This window comes from Pogoniulus pusillus, chromosome 41, assembly GCF_015220805.1.
Source record: "Pogoniulus pusillus isolate bPogPus1 chromosome 41, bPogPus1.pri, whole genome shotgun sequence".
In the NCBI taxonomy this organism is placed as follows: domain Eukaryota; kingdom Metazoa; phylum Chordata; class Aves; order Piciformes; family Lybiidae; genus Pogoniulus; species Pogoniulus pusillus.
In genome coordinates this window covers 6,433,700-6,459,584 of record NC_087304.1, presented here as the reverse complement: position 1 = coordinate 6,459,584, position 25,885 = coordinate 6,433,700, and the positions used below count along the sequence as shown (strand labels likewise).

Genomic DNA, 25,885 nt, shown 5'->3' with positions numbered 1-25,885 from the left:
CACAAGATCTGCCATGCCCATCATGACCCCCACCACACCCATTTTGAGCCCCACCACGAACCCCCACTGCCCACACCCCCCTGCAGCTGGCACTGGCAGGGCCCACGTGTGCTGGGGGCGGGGGTGAGGGGCACAGAGGACGCAGGAGTCACTTTAATTTGGCTATTTAAAACTAAAGAACTGAGGGAGGCTTTGAAAAGCCTGGAGGGGTCCCAGCGGAGGGACCTTCAGCTCCCCCTTCAAAGGCTGCCTCAGCTTTCCTCCCCCCCCCCCCCGTTAGTGGCACACAAAGGTGCTCCAGCACTTTGGTCTCTCTGGAAGGACCTTTTTAATTGCTTCCAGGCAGAAGGTTACCAAAAACTTATCTCTCCCCTTCCCCCTTACCTCTTCTGAGAGGGGAGCAGGGGGTGGGTGAAAAATAAAAGCCCCCCTCACCAGCAGCAGCAGTGAGGCAGAGGGCAGGAGGCTTTGTGCCAACATAAAGCAGCTTGGCTGGGGGTGGGGGGGTGGGGGAGTTGAGGGTAACCAAGGCTATGACATCCCCCACAGCATGGCCACCATGGGGGGCCAGGATGGCTGAGGGTGATGGAGGTCACTGGGGAGAGCAGAGCTGGCCAAGGGGGCAGCCACGGCTATGAAACCTCCCTGGCACAGTTGCCATGGGGGCCAGGATGGCTGAGGGTGATGGGGGTCAATGGGGAGAGCAGGGGTGGTCAAGGAGGCTGAGCTGGGGGCAATCAGGGCTATAACAACTCCCTCTACCATCACCTTGGGGCTCAGGAAGGCTGAGGATTGATGGGGATCCCTGAGGAGAGCAGAGGTGGCCAAGGAGGATGTGCTGGGGGCACTAAGAGGGTTGTGCCAGGCTCCGGAGCCTGGCACAGGGAGAAAGGAGCACAATAAGGCAGCTCTGCCGGGTGGGGGACAGCTGAGCTGGGGACAACCAGGGCTGTAACATCACCAGCACCGTGGGGGCCAGGATGGCTGAGGGTGATGTGGGTGATGAGTGAGAGCAGGGGCGGCCAAGGAGGCAGTGCTGGGGGCAGCAAGAGGGTTGTGCCAGGCTCCAGAGGAGATGTTCAGAGGGCCAAGGCAGACGTCGGGCACGAGGTGTGCAGATGCCAGGCGGGAGGCTGCTGGGCACCCCCCGAGGGAATGCAGCTCTCAAACCTCTCTGCAGAGCCTCCCTATAAGAGCAAGGCAGAGACTCCACCGCCCAGGGCACTGCTCTGACCTCCGCGGCCCACCCCGAGCCACACAACAGCCTTGGCACACATCCCCCACCCAGCAGCACCGCAGCTGCACCGGCCCCGCTCGGCGCTCCCTCAGCCGCCAGCGCTGCTCCATCCTCAGCCCTAGCTTCATCCTCACCCTACCGAGAGCCACCACCACCCATCCCATCCCTCCACCCTGCCGGCACTTGGGTTTCCTTTCACGGCAGGGGGAGCCGAGAAAAGCACATCAATTATTGAGCCGGGGCCGCCGCCAGCCCGACGCAGCCCCCTTGCTGATGCCGCTCAGGTAGAGGCGCTCCGAGCCGCAGTCAGACACCTCCTAACACGATTAGCTGCAGGGCTCTTCCAGCCAGCTTCAAGGTCAATTTCTTCTGAGGCTGTGACAAAAAAAAAGGCGTGGGGAGAGCCACCAGCTTCAACACCCCCACCCCCAAAAACCCTGCTGTGGAGAGGGGGTGAGGCAGTGGGCACTGGCAGCCCTGAGCGGGACCCAGGTGGCTTGAGAGGATGTCTAAGGGTGGAGAGAGGGTAAGAGGCATGGTGGGGGTTGTGAGGAGGTGGGGGGATCTTGGTGGGATGGGGGCACGGTGGGGCTCACAGTGGGATGGTGATATGGTGGGGATCTTGGTGAGATGGGGGCATGGGGGAGCCAGCAGTGGCATGGGGACACAGTGGAGCAAGCAGTGGGATAGGGACATGGTGGAGCTCTTGGTGGGATGGGGACCTGGTGGAGCCACCAGGGGGATGTGGTCATGGAGAGGCTCCCAGTGGAATGGGGACACAGCAGGAGGCTCACAGAATCACAGACTCAGTCAGGGTTGGAAGGGACCACAAGGATCATCCAGTCCCAACCCCCCTGCCATGCCCAGGGACACCTCACACTAGAGCAGGCTGCTCACAGCCTCATCCAGCCTGCCCTTAAACACCTCCAGGGATGAGGCTTCCACCACCTCCCTGGGCAACCCCTGCCAGGCTCTCACCACACTCATGCTGAAGAACTTCTTCCTAACATCCAGCCTGGACCTCCCCATTTCCAGCTTTGTCCCATGAGGGCACTGTGAGGCTCTCAGTGGCATGAGGACATGGAGGAGACTCCCAGGCACAGGACAGGAACCCAGCAGGTCACTCCAGGGCAAAGCAGCTGCCAGCCTGTGGCACAGGAGCAGGTCCCACATGTGGAGCAGCAGCAAATGGCTCCAGATGTTTCTGTCAGCAGCCAGAAATTGCCTCCCCCCATCCAGAAAGGGCTCAGCAGCTCCTTCCACCACCACCACTCCCCCCCCGTGCCAGCTTTGGTGGGAATGGGCAGCACTGGTGAGCCCTGCTGGTGCCAGAGAAAGGACTGAGCTGGTGTGGAGAAGCCAGGGGAGGGACAGACCAGCTTGGCAGGGCACTGGCACAGCAGCATCAGCTCTGCCATGGTGTTCCTGTGCTCCAGGACTGGGGACATGCAGTAATGGGATCCCCTGCTCTGGCTGCACATCCAGCCAGGCTGGCACAGGGGTGCCCACTGAGCTGCTGCACTTCACCCCATTGCTCATCCCCACCTCCCAGTGCCTTGTGAATGGAGGAGGGGAGAGGTGCTGCAGCAGGCAGAGAGGCCAAGGGAAAACAGGAGATGGGCAGCCAGGGCTCCTGAGGGCTCATGGAACGGGCAGGAGCCCACTGATAGCTGGCACAGGGGCTGGGGTGAAGCTGCATCCCTGCCCCAGAACTTCCTCCTCTGCAGACGTGGTGCTGCTGCAGCAGAAGTAGGGCTGGATGCCCACCAGGCTGCGTGCCCACTGTGCCAGGCAGATGGGAGCAAAGCCAAACCCTCCACGTCTCAGTCTAGGAGGACCCAGCTCCAGCACTCGGGTGCAAGTGGGCTGGGAAAGGGCTGGCAGAGAGCTCCAGGCACTGCTGGCTGCAGGTCACAGCCAAAGCTGTTCCCAAGAGATCTCCTGAAGGACACCGCAGCCCACAGGGTCCCTGTCCCCTCCCTGCCAGGTCACATCCTGCTCTGGGGAGGGTGCCCAGGGCAGCATGCCCCCCACGTGGCACAGGGACGTGGCTTTCTGGCCCTTCTGACCTCCGAGCAGAGTGAGGAGAACCACAGGGAGACCCCAGGGAGGTGTCTGAAGAGCCAGAGCTCAGCTTCGCTCCCTTGCGAGGTACTCAGAGCCCACCACAGCTCCAGCTCCTGCCACGACGCCAGAACCTCAGCTCCCATCAGAGCGTGGTCCTGCTCCCCACCTGGTGGAGACAGCCCCTGGGGGTCCAGCCCCCCCCGGAAAAGAAAGATTGGTTAAAAGAACTAAATCATCACACCCACAGCAGTGCAGAGCTGGCAGGGAGCAAACCAGTCCCTGCAACTGGAGGGAACTGGAGGTGTTCACACCTTGAGGAAGGCAGGGAGACAGCCAGGGTTGGAAGGCAGCATTCCAGCCCCATGGTCATGCAGTGCTCCCCAATCTCCACCCCACTCTGCACCCCACTCTGCAGCCCCCTCTGCCCCTCACTCTGCATTCCACTGCACCTCACTCTTCTCCCTGCTCTGGCCTCTATTCTGCCCCTCACCCTGCCCCTACTCTTCCCCCCAGCTCTGGCCTCCATTCTGCATCCATTCTGCTCCTCACTCTTCTCCCCACTCTGCACCCCACTGCACCCCACTCCTCTCCCTGCTCTGGCCCCCACTTTGCACTTGCTCTGCCCCCACTCTGTGCTCACTCTGCCCTGACTCTGACCCCACTCTACATTCCCTCTGCCCCAACTATGCCCCTGACTCTGCCCCCACTCTGCACTCACTCTGTGCCTGACTCTGCACTCACTCTGACCCCACTCTGCCCCTGACTTTGCCCCCACTCTGCACTCACTCTGCCCTGATTCTGCAGTCCTCCTTTCCATCGACTGGAGGGACCTGAGGTTATTCACACCTTGAGGAAGGCAGGGAGATAGCCAGGGCTGGAAGGCAGCATTCCAGCCCCATGGTCAGGCAAAGCCCAGTGCCCTCTACTCTGCCCTTCACTCTGCACCCCACTCTGCTCCCCACTCTGCCTCCCACTCCAGGATCCAGCTTGAACTGGGTTTGTAACAGCCCTGAGCTGGTGGGACACAGCACTGTGTTATTTTTATCCTTGCATCCGTTCCAGTTTCCTTGCCATGATGTCATTAACCAGGGTCTGGGCAGTGGGGACGCTGCTGTCACTCTGTCCTGCACCAATCTTCCACCCCCCCTCTCCCCCTCCCCCATCTCACTCCCACCATCCTCTCTTGGAAATTGAACTTTCCCAACACCACTTTGTGACTGGCCTCCTCTGGGTCACCAGGAGCACTGCCCTCAACTCTCACCTTGGTTGCAGGAAACCTCCCACCAGTGATCACCTGCAGATGCCCAATACCCTCCCCAGCTGAGCTGAGCTAATTCCAGTTTCATGGAATCACAGGATCACAGAGCTGCTGAGATTGGAAGAAACCTTGGAGATCATCACATCCAAACACTTGCCTGGAGCTCACAGCCCCACCACTGTGAGGTGTTCCCCACCCAGCACCTCACAATGTCCACAGGGAACACTCTGCCTTCACTAGGACCCCTCCAGTGTCTATCACAGGGACCTCTTCAATGTCCCTCTCCACCACCCCTCCAATATCCATCACCAAGATGCCTCCAATGTCCATCACCAGGACCCCTCCAATGTCCATCACCAGGACCCCTCCAGTGTCCATCACCAGAACCCCTCCAATGTTTATCACCAGGACTCCTCCAATTCCCACCACTGGAACCCCTCCAATGTCCATTGTTGAGACCCCTCTAGTGTCCCTCACCAAGACCTCTCCAGTGTCCATCCCTGGGACTTCTCTGATGTCCCTGTCCCCACGGCAGAGCAGGAGGGGGGCAGGAGAACACAGCACAGCAGAGCTGCTGCTGAGAGAACATCTCAGAGGAGCCCAAAGCTGCCAGCCAGGGATCTGATTCATGGCAGACAGGAACTGAGACACCAGCAGATGCCCTCCCACAGCTGCCAGCAGCTTCCCAGCCAGGAGGATGCTCCCAACAACTTCTTTCCACCGGGAAGGTTGGGTCTGTGCCTGTGTGGTGCTGACAACCTGAGCCCAGCACTCTGGCTCCTGCTGCTCCCACTCCAGCCATTCCCCAGCTGCTCTCCTAGTCAGTCCACACAGCCCCTGGAAGCTGGATGGGATCACAGCTGGGATGTGGGATTTGCTGGGAGCAGTTTCCCACAGCACCAGCAGGGACAGGAGCATCCAAGCAGGTCGAGCATGCCGGGGATGAGCGATGGCAGAGGTGCCCCAGCAGGCTGGGCAGGGTAGCAGAGTCACAGAGAGGTGACAGTGGCATAATCACAGCTTCACAGAATGGGTTGGGTTGGAAGGGACCTTAAAGATCAGCCAGTTCCAACCCCCTGCCATGGGCAGGGACACCTCTCACTAGCCCAGGCTGATCCTGGCTTTGAATGGCATCAGGGAGAGGGCATCCACAAGCTCCCTGGGCAACCTGTGCCAGTGTCTCCTCACCCTCACTCTCAACGACTTCTTCCTAATCTCCAGGCTCAATCTGCCCTCCTCAAGCTTCCATCCATTCCCTCTCATCCTACCATCCCAGCTGCTTCCAGCTGGAAAAACCTGGCAAAGGAGAAGGTTCAGGCTCAGGAGGCTGCACTGGGGAGCCAGGAGCAGGGACAGCCCCCACGGAGGACAGCAAGGGGACATCCAGCTCAGCCCCACCCTCCTTCTGCAACCAGTGGCCTCCCAGTTTAGCACTGGGGAGGACTGATGCCTGCTAAGGACGGGGCCACCCAAGCAGCTCCTGCAGAGGCTGCTGACGTCCCCAGGTGGATTTTCTTGGGAGGGTCAGGGAGGAAGGCAGCAGCACAGAGAAGCTTAAGCAGCGTTTTACCATCGGGGGAGAAGGGAAAAAAATTAGAGTCACAATATTAATTAATCCTCAAAGCACTTTAGGAACATTAACTAATTAAGCCTCCCAAGCCCTCTGCGAGGTGGGGAAGGTATCATTGTCCTCCTTTCGCTGCCGCAGAAAAGCCAAGCACGCCAGAGGTGAGCTGTGACTCACCCAAGGTCGCTGCCAGCTGGGTGAAGGTGGGAAGGGGACCCCAAAAATCGCCCTGAGCAGGACAGCAGGCAGCACCCCAGTATGTCCCAGCTCCCTGCTCCCCACCCGAGGCAAACAGAGAGCCTAAGGAGCAGGAGATGGAGTGGGGCACAAGGGATGAGCCAGGATGAGCCGGGATGAGCTGCGCGTCCCAGTAGCCACCACAGCAGGCAGAGCCCTTCCTCCCCAACCCCACCCCGGGGGGAAAACCCATCAGAGCCTGGAGCAGGGAATGGGAAAAGGAAATGGGGAGGGGTGGGGGTGTTGGTTTCTGGAAAGCACAAAGGACCCTGAGTGGTTTGAAGGCGATGAGAGGCCCCGGCTGGGTTTTCAACCGGTGTCTCCATCACGCCGCATCGATCCGGATAATAGCCGGCAATTGTTCAGATACGATATCATAAAGTCACTTTAACCACAGCCATAAAGCTTCCCCCGCCTGCAGCACCGCCGGGCGCCCCCGCGCCGTGCCAGCCACGCACCGGGGCTGGCTGCGAAGGAGGGACACACAGACACGGCAAAGCCTCGCCCCCTCCCCCCCCCCCCCGCCCCCCAGCAGCACGGCAGAAGATGCCAAGGGCCATGGCCAGCTCGCACCAGGGGGGTAAGGGAGAGGCTGTCCCTGGATCATGGACTCAGAGAATGGTTTAGGTTGGAAAAGATCTCCAAGATCATCCAGTCCAGCCAGCAACCCAACCCCCACCATGGGCACCAAACTATGGCCCCGATTGCCACGGCCACACAGGGTTCTCGACACCTCCGGGCATGAGGACTCCAGCACCAGCTTGGGCAGCCTGTGCCAGCCCCTGAGCACTCTTGCAGCAAAGGAATTCTTCCTCATCTCCAACTTAAAACCTCTCCTGGTGCAACTTGAGGCCATTTCCTCTTGTCTTATCTCTTGTTCCCCGGGAGAAGAGACCAACCCCCACCGGGCTCCAACCTCCCTTCAGGCAGCTGTAGAGAGCCAGAAAGTCTCTCCTCAGCCTGAGGCCTTCTGAGAGATGAGGCCATCACCCCACGGTATTGTTCTCCCTGCCCCTGCTGCTCTCCTGGGAGCGCAGGGGACTGGGATGGGACAGGGAGGGGACTGGGATGGGATGCCAAGCCCCTCCAGTACTCTCCCAATCACCACACACACAACCTCCCCACACACACACACCGAGAACCAGCAGCGCCAAGGTTAGGGCAGCTCAAAAGCAGTGGCTGAGATTCGTCATTCCCAAGTTTTAATCCGTGGGATTTAGGATAGTTAGGAAAAAATCCCCCAGTGGCAGCCCCAACCCCCGCCACAAAGCAGCTGTGACCCCCCCCAGCTCTGCTCCTACCCCCAGCAAACACAGGACTGGGACCCAGCTCCTCCGCTGACCGCCGCACGCCGGCTTGTGGGGGGCTTCCCGTTCGCAGCCCCTCGAATCCCAGCCTGTCCCCCTGCCAGCTGGCAAGCACCAGCTCCACTTTCCAGTTGGAAGTCGGCAGGGCTTTGGGTTTGCTTGGCAGCCCCCGGGGGACACCGGCGGCAGCCCCTGCCCGTGCTGGAGAAGGCAGCTCCCTTCTCCCGCCTGCTTCCCACTGCTTAATGAGCACAAAATATTTCCATGTTGCCAATTACTTGGTTCGTTTGTGCTGCTGCGGGCAGCGCTGGCGCAGGGAAAATCCCTTCGGAGCTGCCCTGGCCCTCGGGGAGCTGGGGGGATCCCTCCCCTCCCCCTTTCCTTCCAGCCTTGCCAGACTTGTGTCCCCCATCCTCACCACGCACCCCCAAAACGCTCCCCGCCACCCCCCTGCTCCAGTCCCTGAGCTGCCGTCGTTAGCAGCCGGCTAACAGCTTTCCCACGTCCCCCCTGTGACACCGATGCGGCTGCGGTGGGAAAATGAAACCTTCTCGAGATTTAACTCGGCCTTGGAGGGTCGTGGTGACGCTTCCCACCCCCACCCCCCCCCCTTCAACACCCCCCAAGTTTGCAGCCGCTGTGAGTCCCAGCTTGCGCCCCTCGAGTGTCCCCACGCGGTCACCCGCGTTCTTGGGGACCGGGCTGAGGTGCCAGAGCAAAGTGGGTGGGATGAAACGCACCTAAAATGCTCAGCTTGCGCCTGGGGGGATGGCACAGCTGCTTACCCTGGGGGTGCTGATGCCCCCAAAGCATCACAGCAGGACCTGGCCCCACCAGCCCCTGGAGAGGGTGTGAGAGAGGGTCCCAGCCGGTGGCACCCAGCGGCACCTCGCACGGCTCCATCCCTCTGCTGGGAACAGCTCAACGCCGCCGAGGGACCCACATCCACCCCCAGGCTTCCAAAAACCTCCTTTTTGGCTCACTTCCTAAATTCCTCTCCACCGATACCCACCAGCAGATGACCTTTAAGCAGAAAATCATCTCCAAGGTCCCTTCCAAGCCAAACCCATTCTATAACTCGATGCTTTAGGGACCCAGGCCAGCCCCGTGCCAACCCCTTCCAGCGCAGATTAAAAGTCCCTCAGCAGCACCACGGCCGTGTGCCAGATTTCTCACCATCCTAACTGGGTTCATCCCACCCTGGGGACCAACCAACACCTCCCATCCCGGGCAGGATTTATAGCCAGGGGGGACCTCTCCCCTCGGCGAGATCGCCGCTGCACCGTCATTAGACAAACATTAAAGCAGGTCGGTCCCGGCATCGGCGTTCCCGGCGCCGCGGCTACACCTGCGGCCATAAATCCTCCTCTGGAGGCAGCTCAGCGGTGGTGATTTATAAGGTGAAACAAATATTACAATGTTTAAGAGGGGAAAAGGAGAAGGGGAAAAAAAAAATCCACCCGAACGCATCCATCTGGGCTCCCCTCACGCTAGGAACGGGACTGTCGGCGTGCACCGGGGCGCGCTCGGTGCCGCCGGCGTTGTTTTAGGGGGCACCGTGGGACCTGCCAGCAAAAGGGCCACATAGAACCAGAGAATGGTTTGGCTTGGAAGGGATCTTAAAAGATCATCCAGCTCTCACCTCCCCCCACCATGAGCAGGGACATCCGCAAGAAGCCACTACCAAGCTGGGCTGCGGCGCCGCCGAACGTACCGGGCCGGGCGGGAGGGCAGCTTTGAGCCACCACCACCCTGCTGCAGCCTCATCTCAGCCCGAAAGGAGCCTTGGGATAGGATGGGGGTGGGCTGCAGCCCCTCCTGGTGCTTTACGGCCGTGGAGGAGAAGAGACTTCGCAGGCAGTGATGCTCCAGCTCCCAGCTGGAATTCCCAGCCCCGGCTGCGCGGACACGCTGCGCCGCGCCGGGAGAGCCGCGTCCTTCTCCAGCTCTCCATTGCACTCTACAAATATTAATTGCTTAATTTAGCCCCTGGCAGCAAATCCTCACCTTAACCCAGGCTGGGAGGTGGAGTGGGGGTTGGAGGGGGGCGGGGGGAGAAGCCATTTGTCTCCGTGTAACGAGCTGGAACGCGGCTCCCGAGCTCACACCCAGCTCGCTGCCCTAACGACAGAGTCCCTCCACCTCTGCCAAAAGCCTTCTCTCTCAGCAGACGCCACCGTGATTTATGGGCGCTCATCAGCTTTGAAATGTTTTCTGGAGCTCAAATTCCTGCCGCCCTATACCCAAGCCAGGCCTCGGCATCCTCCCTCTGCTGCTCCGCATCCCAGCGCCGCTGAGAGCTCCGGGAAGGAGCCAAGGTGGAAAACGAACAACTGCGGATCGTGGTGGGGATGAGCCCGGCTGGAGCCGTGGTGGTTGGGTTGGGTTGGCTGCACCTGAGACAGCAACCCCAGGAACTGGCATGGATAAGGACTGCAGGCAGGGAAATTTGGGAGCGGCAGGAAGGGAAATTTGGGATCCACAGGCAGGGAAATTTGGGATCTGAAGGAAAGGAAATGTGAGGTTTGCTGAGAGGTGAAGATAATCCGCGGAGGTGAAAGTTAGGCACAGAGCCGCCTCCAGAGCACAGTCCCACCGCACAGTGATGCTCACTTCCCATCCCCATCCCTCGGTTTAGTCCTTAATTGCCCATCAGGGTGCAGGGCTGGCCCGGAGCGATGCAGGGGCCATGGTGCAGGGGGCTCCTGGGGTTCCACAGACTCGGCACCGTGCCTGGCTCCAGCCAAACCCAGACCTGTGAAGAAGCCAACGGCGATGACGATGGACAGGGACTGGAGCCAAAAGTCATTGTCAAAGCCACGGCCAAAAGTCTGTCCTTGGCTGATCGTTTGGATTCTCTGTTGGAAACCAAACTGGGAGCACCATTTTGCCCAGGAGCTGGTGCCAGGGCTGCCACGCGCTGGTGCCACATCCAACAGCGGTTGTACGGCAGTGACACGGCGCCGGCGGCAGCAGAACATTGCCCTCATAGCCCCAGGGACGTGGCACGGCACAGCTCGGCCGAGCCACAGCTCCGTCCCGGGTGCCACAGTGCTGCTGGAGCTGGGAGGCTGTGGAACAGCAGGTCCTGACCACCCTGTGTGAAAGACCTTGGGATATCCAAGGAAGGATTGGGAGGATCTGCAGGATGGACACCATGGACTGCAGCATGAGGCTGTCCCACAGAGAAGAACCTGGTTGGGTTCAAGACAATCCTCATTTTCCTGAATAAAGGTTTTTGGAGCCTACCCTGTCCTCACTGCTCTCCCAAACACTCTGTCACGAGGAGAGGATGGAGGATGGTGCCCACCTCAAAACGGGGACCTCAAGGTGAGCACCCAGCAGCTGGACAAAGACCCTATGGGGTAGAAGGAAACAGAGATATGAGGTTTGTGCAGCTGCTTGAAATGAAGGACAAAAAAAATCCAGGGAAATAGGGGGGAAAAAAATCCAGGGGGAAAAAAGTTCCAAGGAAAAAGGGGGAAAATTCCAGGGCAAAGGGAAAAAAAAATCCAGGGGAAAAAAAATCCAAGGAAAAAGAGGGAAAATTCCAGCGCAAAGGGGGAAAAAAAATCCAGGAATAAAGGGGGGAAAATCCAGGGGAAAGGGGAAAAAAAAATCCAGGGAAAAGGGGAAAAAAAAATCAGGGCAAAACAAAAAAAAATCCAGAGGTAAAGGAAAAAAAAAAAAAAAAAACAGGACAAAAGAGGAAAAAAAAACAGGGAAAAAGGGAACAAATTCCAGAGCTAAAGGGAAAAAAAAATCAGGGCAAAAGGAAAAAAAAATTCAGAGCAAAAGGAAAAAAATTCCAGAGCTAAAGGAAAAAATTCCAGGGCAAAAGGAAAATGGTGACTCTTTTAACCTCCCACCCATTTCCACACCACTCTGCAATCCAAGCACTGGCATCATGCCAGCACAGAATCCCCAGGGATGCTCCAGGAGGGATGGACAGAGGGACAGAACCCAGCCACTGGCACCCCCAACCCGACGCCGGGCACAGAGCAGCTCCACTGCGGCCTCGCTCCCCTGTCCCAGCATCATGCAGGGCTGGACCAGTATCCATGGGGCACTTCCACCACCACCACCACCTCCCCACACCCGCCCCACTGTCCCGGGGGGGGGCTCTGCCCCACGTTTTTCCACTCAATTTGCTTCCCGAGCCTGCAGGAGATAAATCCCAGAGCCGAGGCAGGCGGCCGGAACGGCAGAGCCAGCGGTGCCAAGTTTAATAAGCAACCCTGATGGAGAAACCAGATAATAATTGGGATTATCGAGCTGGCTGGGAAAGAGCTGCTCCTGCAGCTCCTGCTGGCCCCAGCAGCCACTCCAGCACCTGGCACGGGGGTGCCAATGACACCCACAGGGTCACCAGAGGGACTGGGATGACTCCTGGGCATGGCCAGGCCGGGATGCAGCCAGAGAGAAGAATCATCTCCTCGGTAATTAAAGAGAAGTCTGACATTAAATCCCTTTTGGGATGCATCACTCTCACCCCCCAAATCCCATGGGAACAGTCACTCCCTGCCCAGGTTCCTAAGCCTATCCCTGCATCCAGGCACAGTGTGGGGAGGTTGTCCCCAAGCCAGTGCCCACCAAAAGCTCTGTCACTGCAATAATCCCATCCCAGTTGGACTTGGCATGGGGCATGAAGTTCAGGCACTTCTTTATCTCCTGAGCAGCCACTCCAGCACCTGGCACGGGGGTGCCAATGACACCCACAGGGTCACCAGTGGGACTGGGATGACTTCTGGGCACGGCCAGGCCAGGATGCAGGCAGGGAGCAGAATTAGCTAAGGGAAGGGAAAGGGAGGGGAAAGGGAAAGGGAAAGGGAAAGGGAAAGGGAAAGGGAAAGGGAAAGGGAAAGGGAAAGGGAAAGGGAAAGGGAAAGGGAAAGGGAAAGGGAAAGGGAAAGGGAAAGGGAAAGGAAAGGAAAGGAAAGGAAAGGAAAGGAAAGGAAAGGAAAGGAAAGGAAAGGAAAGGAAAGGAAAGGAAAGGAAAGGAAAGGAAAGGAAAGGAAAGGAAAGGAAAGGAAAGGAGGAAAGGAAGGAAAACTGAGGTAAATAATTTTCTCCTTTTCCACAGGGGTAAAGAAGATAAGAAAGTGAAATAAAAAGAAGTAAAACAAAACAGAACAAACCAAAGTAAAACAAAATAAAGTAAAATAAATTGAAAGAAAATAAAGTAAAATAAATTAAACCAAAATAAAGTAAAATAAAGTAAAACAAAACAAAGTAAAATAAAGCAAAATAAAATAAAGTGAAATGAAACAAAATAAAACAAAGTAAAATAAAGCAAAATAAAACAAAGTGAAATGAAACAAAATAAAACAAGGTAAAATAAACCAAAATAAAACAAAGTAAAATGAAAGAAAATAAAACAAAGTAAAATAAACCAAAGTAAAATAAACCAAAATAAAACAAAGCAAAATGAAACTAAATAAAACAAAAAGTAAAATGAAACAAAGTAAAATAAAGCAAAATAAGATAAACAAAGTAAACCAAAAAGTGAACCAAAATAAACTAAACCAAAATAGAACAAAATAAAGAAAAAAAAACAAAAGGCAAAGCAAAATTGACCAAAATAAAATAAAGCAAAGCAAAAAAGCAGAACAAAAGGATACAAAATTGAACGAAGCGAAACCAAAGAGAAGGAAACAAAATAAAGCAGACATAAAATAAACCAGAACAAATAAAACCGAGCGAAATAAACCCAAACAAAACGAAACGAAGCAAAATGAAATCAAACTAAAACAATCAAATCAAATGAACCCTACAGAACTTAGCTGCGAACACTCCAGGAGTAAAGAGTCCAAACATTGGCCCACAAAACGAGAGCGAAGGCGACGCTGAGGTGGAGATGATCCTGCTGCCTCGGGGGGAGGAATGGGATGGGACAGGATGAGGAAGGGGGGATCCAAATGGCTCTTTCCCTCCTGCTCCCCCCAAGTTATTCCAACCCCTGCCCTGGGCACTTTCTCTAAGCCTTTTTTGGCAAAGCCGCCGGCAGAGGGAATGGTCCTGAGGGAGATTTGGGTCGTGCAAAAGAGCCAAAATACAAAGTCGAATTTGGGGCTTGGAGGGGGCTGTGTGGAGAAGAAGTTTCATCCCCAGCCATCTTCTCCTGGTTGAGAGTGTGGAGCACTGGTTTGAACTGGGCGGATGCCGGTAGAGCACTGGGAACGCCGGCGGTGCCGAAGCGATGCCTGTGGGACCTGCTCCTGCATCACAGGGGATCGGCAGCACAGCAGCACCGAGCTCCAGCATGGTAGGAGTTAGAAAGGGACCTCTGGAGATCATCCAGTCCAACACCCTGCCCCCCCCCCAGCTAAAGCGGGGAGTACCCACAGCAGGGTCCAGCACCAGGCTGGATGTTCGGTGAGGTGGACTCGGCCCCGGCGGCATTGGCGAGGAGCCGCTGGGTGCGCAGGGAGGTGATGGCAGCAGGGAAAACGCCAAAAGCTGGGGATGGAAACCAGGGGGAAACGCCAAAATAAAGCAGCAAGCTGGCAGGTGAGGAAGAGCTCAGGGTGTGGAGCTTCATCCCACCACAGCTGTCCCCGTTGGGAGGCAGTTGGGCATCACCTGCTGCTCCTCCACCACGGTACCAACCACTCGGGAAGCAAAATGTGGGATGAGAGGAAAAATCAGGAGAAAGAAGAAGAACAAACGAAAGAAGAGGGAAGAAAACCAAACCATCCCAGTCCGAGAGGCTGTTCCTCTGCATCGCTGCCCTCCAGTAATGACCCAGAGGAAAAGCTCTGATGGATCCGAGCAGGGCTGGGAAGCAGCAGCGCAGGGGTCCCGCCCGCCCCGCCGCTGCCTGACTTCAGCGGCGTCGATAGCTGCGCCTTGGTGGCATTTAAACCACTGCCAGGGATCGATAGGGCAGAGAGCTGCCAGCCCCCACCAGCAGCACCGGCTTCAGCGGGCAAGCTGTGGGCAAAGTGGGAAGCTGGGGGTTCCTCCAAACAGCATGGGAGGCCCAGCTGAAACCCCTCTGTGCCTTGACTTCCCCAGTCCAGCCCAGTGCAGAGCTCCAGCTGAAACCCCTCTGCATCAGGACCTCCCCATTCCAGCCCCGTCCAGAGTCCCAATTGAACCTCCTCTGTGCTAGGATCCCCTCAGTCCAACCCAATCTGGAGCCACAGTTGAACCTGCTCTGCATCCAGACCTCCCCCAGTCCAGCCCAGTCTGGAGCCCCAGCTGAACCCACTCTGAGCCACGATCCCCACAGTCCAACCCAATCTGGAGCCCCATTTGCACCCTTTCTGCACCAGGGCTCTTCCAGTCCAGTCCAGCCCACTCTAGTCCCCACCAAGGCACTAGCTGGGTAGGACCCATCAATGCCTCCACAAAACCAGTCCCTTCACCCAGCGCCAGCCTCAGCCCCAGCTGGCAGCCCTGTAGGGCCGGCCAGGACGAAGGGGACAATCCCAAAGCTTCCTCCAGGCCAAGCTGGGGCTCGTGTCCAGCATCTCCAGTGCCTCTGAACCACCTTCAGCTCCAACTGGCTCAATCTCCAAGCGCCAGCTGGGTCAGAACCCTCCCTGTCCCGGGCACCGCCAAGGGCACAAGGGAAGGGGGAGGTCATTCCTCATCTTCATTATTATTCCAGGGAGTCAATTTTCCTCCTTTGTTTCATTTTTGCTCCCCGCCGTTGGTGCTTTCACCGCCTCTGAAGTTTGGGATCCTCCCACCCACCCCCGGGCACCGAGGGTGCGGACAAAGCCCAGTCTCCATTAGAGCGGGGTGGCGGAGCAGGGCGGGGGCGGGTGGCTCTCCCAATCCCTTTGGAGAAGGATCCCATATCCCCTTTTCTTCCCACCCACCCCCGCTCCCCTCACGTCCGCGGTGTCGCCATCCGGCACACGGCAGAGCCGCCGCAGCCCACGGTTGCGGGTCCAGCCCCAGCAGCTCCAGGGCCATGCCCCAGGGGCCATGCCCATCGCCCGCAACTGGAGGCCAAGCTCCTGCTCTTTGCCCCGGGGTGGGCGAGGAACCTCCACCCGCATCCCATCGGCGGTGAGGGCTCACACCGGCCGCTCTCTGGGGAGATAAGGCCAGGAGGGGATGAGCGAAGCGGAGCAGAATCCGTCCCAGCAAGGGTGCGGACACGCAGGGGCCGAGCTCAGAGGAGCCCTGATTGAAACTCCTCTCGCCGAAGTGAAAGCCGTGCCCTGAAGGTCGCCCTGGTGCCCGCAGGCAGGGCAGGGGAGGAGGTGTCCCACCGGAGGAGACCTCAGGAGCCTACTCTTGGCCAGAGCCCCCTCAGCAATCCCCAGCAGGTCTCCATTTCTCCAGCTCTGGGGCTCACCAGGAGACCCCCCAGCAACGCCATCTCCCAGCCACCCTTTGGCCCCACCTTGGCGCCTCCATCACCGCAGCTCTCCCCACGGCCAACCAAAGGAACCCAAACTCCAGGGCGCTGGTGCGGCAGAGCCAAGCGCTGGTGCGGCAGAGCCAAGCCCTGGCCCTGGCAGGTGCAGTGACGACCCCCGCCCCCAGTTTTGCCGGTGCCCTATTAGGCAGGCTGCCCTCGCCCCCCGAACAGCAGCCCACCCCACAGCCTTTCTGCTGGGCTTTTGAGCCAGGAGCCTCATTAAGAGGTAATTAGCTGGCGAACAATGGGAAGCTATTTAGCAGCCCAGCCACAGCAGCAGCAACAAGCAAAAGGGGGAGACGAAGGAGGAGAAATAACAGGAAATAAATAAATAAATAAAGAATTAGCAGCACTTTGACCGCCCAGGAGCAAAGCGGCACCGAGCTGGGTGCCAGCGCCCTGCACCATGGCACGGTGACAGCTGAACAGGAAACTGGAGAGCAGGACAGCCAGGAGGAAGCATCTATTCCCAGTTTTCCTACCCAACTGCATCACTCCGTGGGGTGGTGCCATCCCCGACACGGCTCCCACTCAGCCTGGTGGGGATGGATGGAAAGAGGCACCCCACGCCCGGTGGCTGGCAGGAAAGGGCTCATCAGGCTGTTGGCAAAGCGTTGGCACCCACACGAAGGCCTCAGCACAACAGCAGCCCTGGTTTTGGGATGTCCCTGGCTTTGGTGGTGCCTCCTGGATTCCTTTGGCAACGACCAAAGTGTGGCTGCCAGTGGCAGCGGCGTGGGCGCTGCTGGCTGTGCCACCACCCCTGCACGCAGAACCCAAACCGGGGCTGCTCCTGGTGCCACGGTGAGGATGCTCCCAGCGCAGGGAGCTCTGAGGGATCGCATTGTGAGGGGACACACACAAAAGAATTCCAACTCCTCTTCCGGGGGCCGAAGGTATCGACGCCCAAATCCTTTGGCCTTCCATCAATCCCATTAAATCCAACGGAGCGAGGCAGGAGCTCTGCCCTGAGTGAGGGTTGGGAAGGGGGGAGGGGATCGGGGGAGGGGGGGTGTGGGGGGGGAAATAACCACATCTTGGCTGAAAATGAAACCTCTTAAAATCCTGATTAATATCTAACACAAAAGCAGTGAGATTTTCCCCCTTCAGGAAGGAGGAAGCTATTTAAAGAACAATTGCTGCAATTTTCCAGCTGAACCTTGTCAGCCCCAACGCAGGTATGGAGAATGTGTGGCCACAGCACGTGGGATGGACCAGCACAGACAGACAGACAGACAGAGAACACCTGAGTGTTGAGGTCTGTGTTTGGAGCCCAGAGTGGTTTATCTAGCAAAGCAGCAAAGGTTTGTGAAGTGCAGATGACAGAATCACAGAAGGTTAGAGGTTGGAAGGGACCTCCTGAGCTCATCGACTCCAACCCTCCTGCCAAAGCAGCATCACCCAGGGGAGTCCACACAGGAATGCATCCAAAAGGGTTTTGAAAGTCTCCAGGGAAGGAGATGGTCACAGGCATGTGGCTGGTGGGTCTGGGGGCATCTGGAGGGTTTGCTGGGGTGTGTGAAGTGAATTGGTTTCGTAGAACCAGAGACCTGTTTGGGTTGCAGAAGGCCTCTAAGATCATCAAGTCAGCACTGCCATGGCCACTAAACCACATCCTGGGTTTAGGTGTGGAAATTCAATCCCTGGCTGCAGCTCCACATCACACACACAGGACCACTTTAACTCCAAGATCCTCCAGTCCAACCATCAGCTCAGCACCACCACGGCCACCAAACTCTGTGTGTGTCCCCAGCTGCCACATCCACATGAGGTTCTTTAACGAGACCAAGCTGGATGAGACCTTGAGCAACCTATGCCAGTGGGAGGTGTCTCTGCCCACGGCAGGGGGTTGGGACTGGATCACCTTTAAGGTTCCTTCCAACCTGACCCATTCTACGAACGAACACAAAAGTCCAGCAGAGCACTTTTAAAGCTCTCCAGTGGCTACCTGTAGGCCTCTCACTCTCCTTTCACCTCATCCTCACTCCCATCCCCTTTGTGCCTCTCCCCACACCCAGGAGCAAGCCGGGGAGCCACCGGGGTGGCTGCCAAGCCAGCAGCAGTGCCGCTTGCCCCCAGCCCGTCCCCGCATTAGGATGCGACTCATGGCTAACATTTGGATACCAAATGTGTGACCAGCAGGGAATGTAATTGCTGTCCCTGGGAAAGAAAAAAAAGAGAAAGAAAGAAAGGGACAGGCAGAGAGACAGAGACGAGCAGGGAGAGAAAATCTTGTCAGAGACGCTGGACCTGTTTGTATCTGCTCTCCATTAACCGCGCTCGCCGCAGACCTGGGCTGGTGGAGAATAGCTAACGCGGCTTAACGGGCTGGAAAAGCAGGGTGGGAAGGGCTGCAAACGATCTCAGCACAAAGGGAAAAGGGAACAGATCACAACTAAACCAAAACTAATAAAGAAACACATTTCAAAAGAGCAGGAATTGTGCAGGGTGATGCAGGAGGTGGCCAAGCATCGGCATCGCCAAAACCAATCCGGTACCGCAGCCAGTAGCCCCACAGCCTGGTTGTGCCCGGCGAGGGGACTGGACCTGCTGCTCCATCCTGGAACCATCTGAGTGGCTGAGCTCAGTTTTGTGTTAAAATCACCCCAGGGGGGCTGGGGTTTTTTGCAGAGAATGGTGCAGACCCCAGCATGGTACCTGCAGGAGAGCAGCGCCGGGGATGGAGGGCTGGGAATTGGCTCCCCCAAAGGTCTCGACTCCGGATGGAGCTCGGAGATGAAGGTTTGGGGTGGGATATGGAAGGTTTGGGTGGGACACGGAGGTTTTGGGGCCCAGCCCCACAGCAACTGAACTGCCCCAGTAGAGAGGTGTGGATGGACACATCCAGCACCATGCATGCTCCCCCCGAGGTCAAGCTCTCTAACTCAACCACCCACTCCAGCACCAAGATCTCCTGGACAAAAGCCCAAACGTGGGTTGTCTTCACTCTCTCAAAGAAGCCAGCACAGGCAGGATGCCAGCAGCCTGGCACAAGCCCTTGTGACCCGCTGGTGGGCACATTGCTCAGACATGGGCAGTCACCAAGGCACAGCCCCAGCACCCAGGGCTTTGCCATCACTCTCCTAACCCTCGGCTCCCGCACAAAGCACAGGGAACGCGGCTCCAGGAGACGGCAACACAGGGAGAAAGGGGCACAAAAGCCAAAAGCCTGGGAAGCACAATCCAGACCTCCCCCCACTGCATCCCCATCACCCCAACTCCTCCACCCCTGCAGCACAGACTCCTCTCACCCAACTCCCAAAGGACAGGGTGCACAAAGAGACCCCCTGAAAGTCCTGCTCTGCCTTCAGCGGAGCATCGCTCGCCAGCCGTGGTAAATCCTCCTGCTAGAATCCATTTCTCCAGCTTCTCCATCCCGGGATTGGGGAGTGCAGAGGAGCAGAACAGAAATCCCAGCTGTGCTCACAAAACCAGAGAGGGAAGGGGGAGGAAAAGAGAAAAAAAAAACACCACCAAAAAACCCAAGAAATAAAATAAAGAAGGGAAAGAGGGGGAAAAAAAAAAAGACTCAGGGAAATAAGCTTCGCGAGGCGGAGAAATGACCTCACAGTTAAATATAGGCCACGGGTAAAATCTAGACCATTTACAGCATTTTGTAGCTGTACTGTAAACAGGGAGAGGAAAATCCCAAACACTTTGCCTATTCCCTCTCCGTGGATAACAAAACCCTCGGCAGCACGTCCAGGGATCGCGTTTGGCTTGCAGGAACAACATCCCTGGCGTCACCGTAACCTGCCCAGCGCAGAGCTGTGGCTGGAGCAGGAGGTGAGAACGCAGCCGAAACCCTTCAGCCTTCCCTCAGCCTTTCCAGAGCTTTCCATTCACAGCTCCCCCCAGCCAGAGTCGGGGGGTCCCAGGATGGGGGTCCCCTCTGAGGCCGGGCTGCTCCTTCCCGCGGAGCTTTTCCGCGGTGCTTTCCCACAGCTCCCATTTTTGCCGCACCGTAGCGAGCCCAAGACACTCGTTCTGAACCCTGCTGCAGCACGGGGGGTTGTATGAGGGTGGGGGGCTGAAGCTGGAGCCCACTCCCTCCCCAACCCACCCAGGTGATGCCATCCTGCTGGTGGGTATCAGGATGAGTCTCTCATAGGGTCTCGAGGCTGTGAATCCATGTGGGAACCCCACGGGGAGAGCAGCTCCCGGAGACATTGGCTGGACAACGGTGACCCCACAGCCCCCCCGGACCCTATGGAGGGAAGAGCTTTGTCCTGGTTAGACCTCTGCCTACAGTACCAGACCCCTGTGCCAACCAGATCCCTGCCCACCATGCCAGATGCCTGCTCTTGATGCTCTGGTCAGATTCCCTACCCGCAGTGCAAGATCCTTGACCAGGCCAGATCCCTGCTCACAATACCAGACCCCCACCCAGGATGCTGGATCTTTGTCCTGGCCAGATTCCTGCTCACAATACCAGATCCCTGCCCGTGATGCTGGATCCCTGTCCTGGCCAGAGCCCTGCTCACGATGCCAGACCCCCACCCAGGATGCCAGATTCTTGCCCTGGACAGAGCCTTGCCCACAATCCTGCCCATGATGTGGGATCCCTGCCTCAGCCAGACCCCTGCCCAGGATGCCAGACCCACCAAGAGCCCCACTAAGCTCTTGCCCTCCACACTCCCACCCGCAGGCATCTCACCCTGGACAGGGCTAACCCACACCACTCCCTAGCCCTGCTGGGGCACAACCACACACCCGGGAGGATCCCAGCAAGTCAACACATCCAGGGAGCAAACCTACAGGGAACAGTGTCAGGAGAGGAAGACTTCTTCTTCCTCCTTCAGCTCTTCCCAGGCTGACCCAGGAACCAGAACCAATTCCACCCCTGGGTCCTTCTCCACTCACACACTTGAAAACCAAACCCAAACCAAACCCAAACCCAACCCCCCCCCCCAAAGAATCTGCAAATCCACTGCGAGTGGCTCAAGATCTCCCTAGAGCAGGCAGAAAGCAGCATCCCAAGGAGCCACTTCTGGATCGTTTAGCCCCAATTCTGCAATCCAGAATTATTCTAACCTGGGTAAATCAGATGGAGCAGGAGATTTATTACCACCCTTGATAAAAATATGGATCCTACCAGAAACCTGGAAGGAAAAATATTCCTCCACCAGGGCAGGGTCTACCAAGCACCGAGGAGTGGTTTAAACTGGGGATGGGTTAGGGTGGGTTTGGGGCTGGGGTGGGTTTTTTTTTATCCCCCCCCCTTTTTGTTTTTTTTTTTTGGGGGGTGGTTTTAAATGGGGAGGGGGGGAAATAAAAGACCAACCAACGACACCACCACCAAAAAAGCACAAACCAAAGGAAGCAAAAAAAAAAAAAAAAAAGAAAAGCAGAGCTTGGAATTTTAAAGGATGAGATTTGTCTTCGAGTCACTCCGAAAGCAGACAGAACAAACCCATGGCCGGGCTTGGAAAGGGGAAAAAGGAGAGGGGGGGGGGGGGGGAAGGGATGAAGAAGGAGGAGAGAAAAGCAAAAAAAAAAACCAACAACCAACAAGGGAGTCAAAAACTCGTTGGCAATTTCCCTGTTGAAGGAAATCTCCTGGAAGCCAGCCCCGAGCGCACGGAGCCAGCGCAGTGCCCGCTGCGACAGGGGCGCTCCCAGATTGGGCAAATTTGGGTCACAGCCCCGGCGCTGCGGACGTGTCTGCTGAACCCTCCAAGCCATTGTCTGCTCTTCCCCTCCTCTGCCCCCTTTTGCACTTCCTCTGCCCTATTTTATCTTCTTCCACACACCCCCAACAGACCCACGAATTATTTCCCCCACACACACACCTTTGCCAGTGTCAGACGGGAGGAAATCTGTTGGGGTTTCTGTGCCATGCTCAAATGCCACCCTCCTATTGAGGGGCAATTCCACCCAGCCTGGCATCTGCCAGGAGGGATGGAGGGGTTGAGGTTTAGCCACCAGCAAAGCCACCACCAGCAGCAGCCTGTCCCATGCTGGCCCCTGGGACACCTATCACCCAAAGGTCACCGATGGCCATTGGCACAACCTTCGGGTGCCAAGTGGCAGCGTCGGCTCCGCTGGCTGGGCGACGCCGCCCTCGCCTCCCGCCACCGGGATGCCGGAGTTGGACCCGGGGAGGTGGAGGGGTTGCAGAGTGGGGGTGTACGTAATGGGGGAGGGGGGGAAAAAAAAACCTTGCACATGGTTGGTATTTTGGGAGAACAAAAGAAAAAGAGCCCAAAGTGTGGGGAGCCAGGGGGAGGACCAGGAACTGTAACCCAAAACTTTGCAATGGGCAGGGAAGAAAAGAAGGAAAGAGAAGGGGGGGGCGGGGGGGGGAACCAAAAAGGCAAAAAAAAAAGAAGGCAAAAATTCTCTGCCTCTTCCAATCCCCCACAAAAATGTGAGGGAGATAATAAAATCCATATGCACCGCGGGCGGCCCGCGGCGGAGGCACCGCCGCGCACAAAGAGGGCAGGCCAGCCCCCGCTGCTCGGGGTGAGGGTCTGGGAAGATGGCACCAGGCTGCTCACCCCCTGAGGGGGACTGGACGCGGCGAGACGGACGGACTCATGGACGGACGGATGGACGGACGCATGGACGGACGCATGGACGGACGCATGGACGCCGAAGCTCCGAGGTCCTCGGCCCCGCTGGGGCTGCCCGCGGCCAACCCCCGCCGAAGGGCGGCCGGGAAGTTTAATAAGCTGCGTCGGTGTCACCGGGACGCGGCTGAGAGAGGAGCTGATGACACCAAGGGTCCCTCTGCCAACCGGGGGACAAAGAACCACTCGCTTCACCCCCCCCCCCCCAAAACCAGACAGAACGCTCCAACTGCGAGGGCCGCGGGCACAGTGGTGCCCACCGCAGGAGAGGGCATCGCCCTGTGACCCCCGGCTCGGTAGGGGGACACTGTGGGGACAACTTGGATGAAGTGTGTGGGGGAAATGAGGCTTTGGTCTGAGGTTTTTGGGGGGGGGGGGGGGATTACAGGAGGTAGCATAACTGGGCCCATTCAGACCCCTTGGGGGTGTACTGAGGGGTGGAAGGAGGTTGGAGGGAGGTGGTCCTGAGGGGTCACAGATACCTGAAGTGGCTACAGAAGGCAACTTCACCTCCAGCTCCCCAACAGGTTTTTTTTGGGGGGAGGTGGGGGGGGCCCTCAAAATTCTGAACAAAAGAAATGAAAACTCCGACTGGGAAAAGGGGAAGGGGGGGGGGGGGAAAAAAAGTGAGGAAAAAAAAACGGATGCTTGGGGAAAAAAAAAAAAACTAACAAAAAATTAAAAAGAAAAAAAAGGTAAAAAAGAAAAAAAAAAAGAGAAAAAAGGACAAAAAAAAAAAAACAAAGGATAAAAAAAAAAATCAATGAAATTTAAAATGTAAAGGCAAAGAGAGAGCAGAAAACGGAAAACGGAACCAGGCTGCGAGTTCTTTACCAGCAGGGAGAAGAAAACGGGCAGCAAAACGGGGCCCCGAGCTCCCGGGCACCCCCGTACCCCAACTGGGCACCCCACATCCCGCCCCCCCCGAACCGGCTCGTTTCGCCCCTCTCCTCCTCCCCCGATCGTTACTTTAAAGCCTCCCGTGGCCGCCTCCCGCCGCTCCCCCCCCCAGCCCCCGGCGCCTTTTACCGTATGTCGTTGATTTCTTTTTTCCGCGGGATCTTCGCCGACAGCCCCCGGGAGAGGGACCGGGAACGGGGAGTTGGGGGGTGGGGGGGTAAGAACTTGAACTTGCCCGAAGTTGGTTGTAGAGGGACTCGGCGAGGGAGGGAGCCCCCCAGACACACACACCGCCAACCCCGGCGCTGCCTCCCGAGCAACGCGACCCGCCCGCCGGTGATGCTCCCGGGGCTGCCGCAGCCCCCGGGGACGGCTCCCACTGGAGAACTTTGAGGAGGGGGAGGGCAGCCGGGGGTTGCCCAGCTCCGTTTACCGGAATGAGCCGGGGGCTGAAGCGAGACCCGAGCCACAACGGAGGGCAGCAGCCGCCTGTCACCGGCGGAACGGGGGCTGCGGGCGCTCCGGGGAGGGGGATAACGACTGTAGCGACTAAAACTTGGGGGCCCACCGGTCCCGATCCCCGGTCCCGATCCCCGCCGCTTCCCCCCCCCCGGGCCTCACCTGGGATTGCTCCGGTTCCAGTAGACAGCATACCGATCCGAGATAACTTTCCCAGTCTCGTCGGTCCAGACGCAGACACCGACGAGGGCGGCGAGCAACGCGGCCGCCTCCCAGCGCAACATCGTCCCGGCCAGCGGCGGGCGCGGCTCCGGCCGCTTCAGGGGGCGGCGGGGCGGCGGCGGCGGCGGCGACGGCGGCGGCGGGCGGCGGAGCCCTGGGGCCGGCCGGGGGCGGCGGGCGGGCGGCGGGCGGCGGCGGGAGGGCGGCCAGCCCTCACCATCGCCCGCGGCCCCGGGCGCCGTCAGCGGGGAAAGTTGGGGGCGGCCGCGGCGCGGCGGAACCGGGGCAGCCGCATCCCGTTACCCCGGGGGCGGCGGGGACCAAATCGGTTCCCGCTAAATCCTGGGATGGCGGCCCCGGAACCGGGAACCTTCCCCCTTTTCCCAACCAACCGCCACCCCGCACCGAAACTTCAGCCAAGTTCCTCCGAGCCCCGTTCCGCCGCCGCCGCCCGGTACCGAGCTCCCGGTGCTATCTCCGCAGGTGCGGCCTCAGCTTCTTCCTTTCCCCCCCCGCTTCGCCTCTTCCCTGCCCGAGGCTCCTCCGCTCCGGTAGCACCGGAGAGACAAAGGCCGGGCCGGGGAGGCCGCTGCTCCCTCAGTGCCGCCGCGCCATGCTGCGCCCGCCGCCCGCGCCCCCCGCCCCGGGACACGCCCCGGGACACGCCCCGAGCGGGGACCCGCCCCCTGCCGCCGCCGCTGCCGCCGCTGCCGCCGCCGCCTCTGACACGTTGTTGCCGCCACCGGCCGCCGCGCGCGCCCCCGGCGCCGGTCCCAGGGTGGGGCCCCCGCGCGCGCCGCCTCCGTCATATCTCTGCGGAGAGAGGGGAGGGGAGAACCGGGAACCGGGAAGGGAGGGGGGAGAGGGCACCGGGAGAGGGAACGAGCACCGGCAGAGGGGAACCGGAATCGAGAGGGAGAGCGAGCACCGGGAAGGGGATCGGGAATCGGGAACCCGGGATCGAGAAAAGGGCACCGGGGGAGAGGAAACGACCACCGGAGGAGGAACACGGAACGGCAGGGGAAACGGGAACCGGGAGGGAAAAGGGGAATCAGAAGGGGGGAGGGGAATCGGGAGCTCGGGGTGGGGAAGGGGCACCGGGAGAGTGATCGAGAATCGGGAGGGAGAACTGGCACCGGCAGGGAGAAGGGGCACCGGGAGGGTGGAAAGGAAACCCGGCAGGGGAAAAGGGCATCGGGAGAGGGAACACGAATCGGGAGGGGGAACGGGCACCGGAGGGGCAGCAGGCAGCAGTGGGAGAAAGGATGCAGGGAGAGAGAAGCGGGGGGGGGGGGGGGGGGGGGGGGGAACCGGGCACTGGAGATCGGTAACAGGGGACAGCGGTGGGGGAGCCTGGCACCGAGGCGCTGGGGAGCTGGGCACTGGGGGCATGGAAAGGGAAATGAGATCAGGGGACTGGGTACTGGGGGTAGGGAACGGGCACCGAGGAGGAGAAAGGGAAACGGGGGGAAGAAATGGGCACCAGGGGTGGTCCCCCCGGCAGGGCTGGGGGAGGTCAAACCAGCAGCAGTGGCACCTTGGGCAGAGCCAGCCACGGCCTTCTGTCCTTGCCAGCCGTGGGCACCATGTGCCACAGCCCTTGCCCCACCCCGTGGGCACCACGGTCTGCCAGGGCACTGGCACAGCTGCAGGGCTGTGTCTGGCACCTACAAGGGCAG

General features: G+C 58.6%; 1 protein-coding gene across 1 annotated transcript in view; it reads right to left on the bottom strand.

The window, feature by feature from the left end:
* EFNA2 (ephrin A2) overlaps nucleotides 1–24,290 on the bottom strand; it is a 69,842-nt gene extending 45,552 nt beyond the window's left edge. The window contains exon 1 of the mRNA XM_064175274.1: nucleotides 24,147–24,290. Within this exon, the coding sequence (XP_064031344.1) occupies nucleotides 24,147–24,268 (122 nt within the window). The 5' untranslated portion in view covers nucleotides 24,269–24,290. The remainder of the gene's footprint in view (nucleotides 1–24,146) is intronic.
* Nucleotides 24,291–25,885: the final 1,595 nt, after the last annotated feature.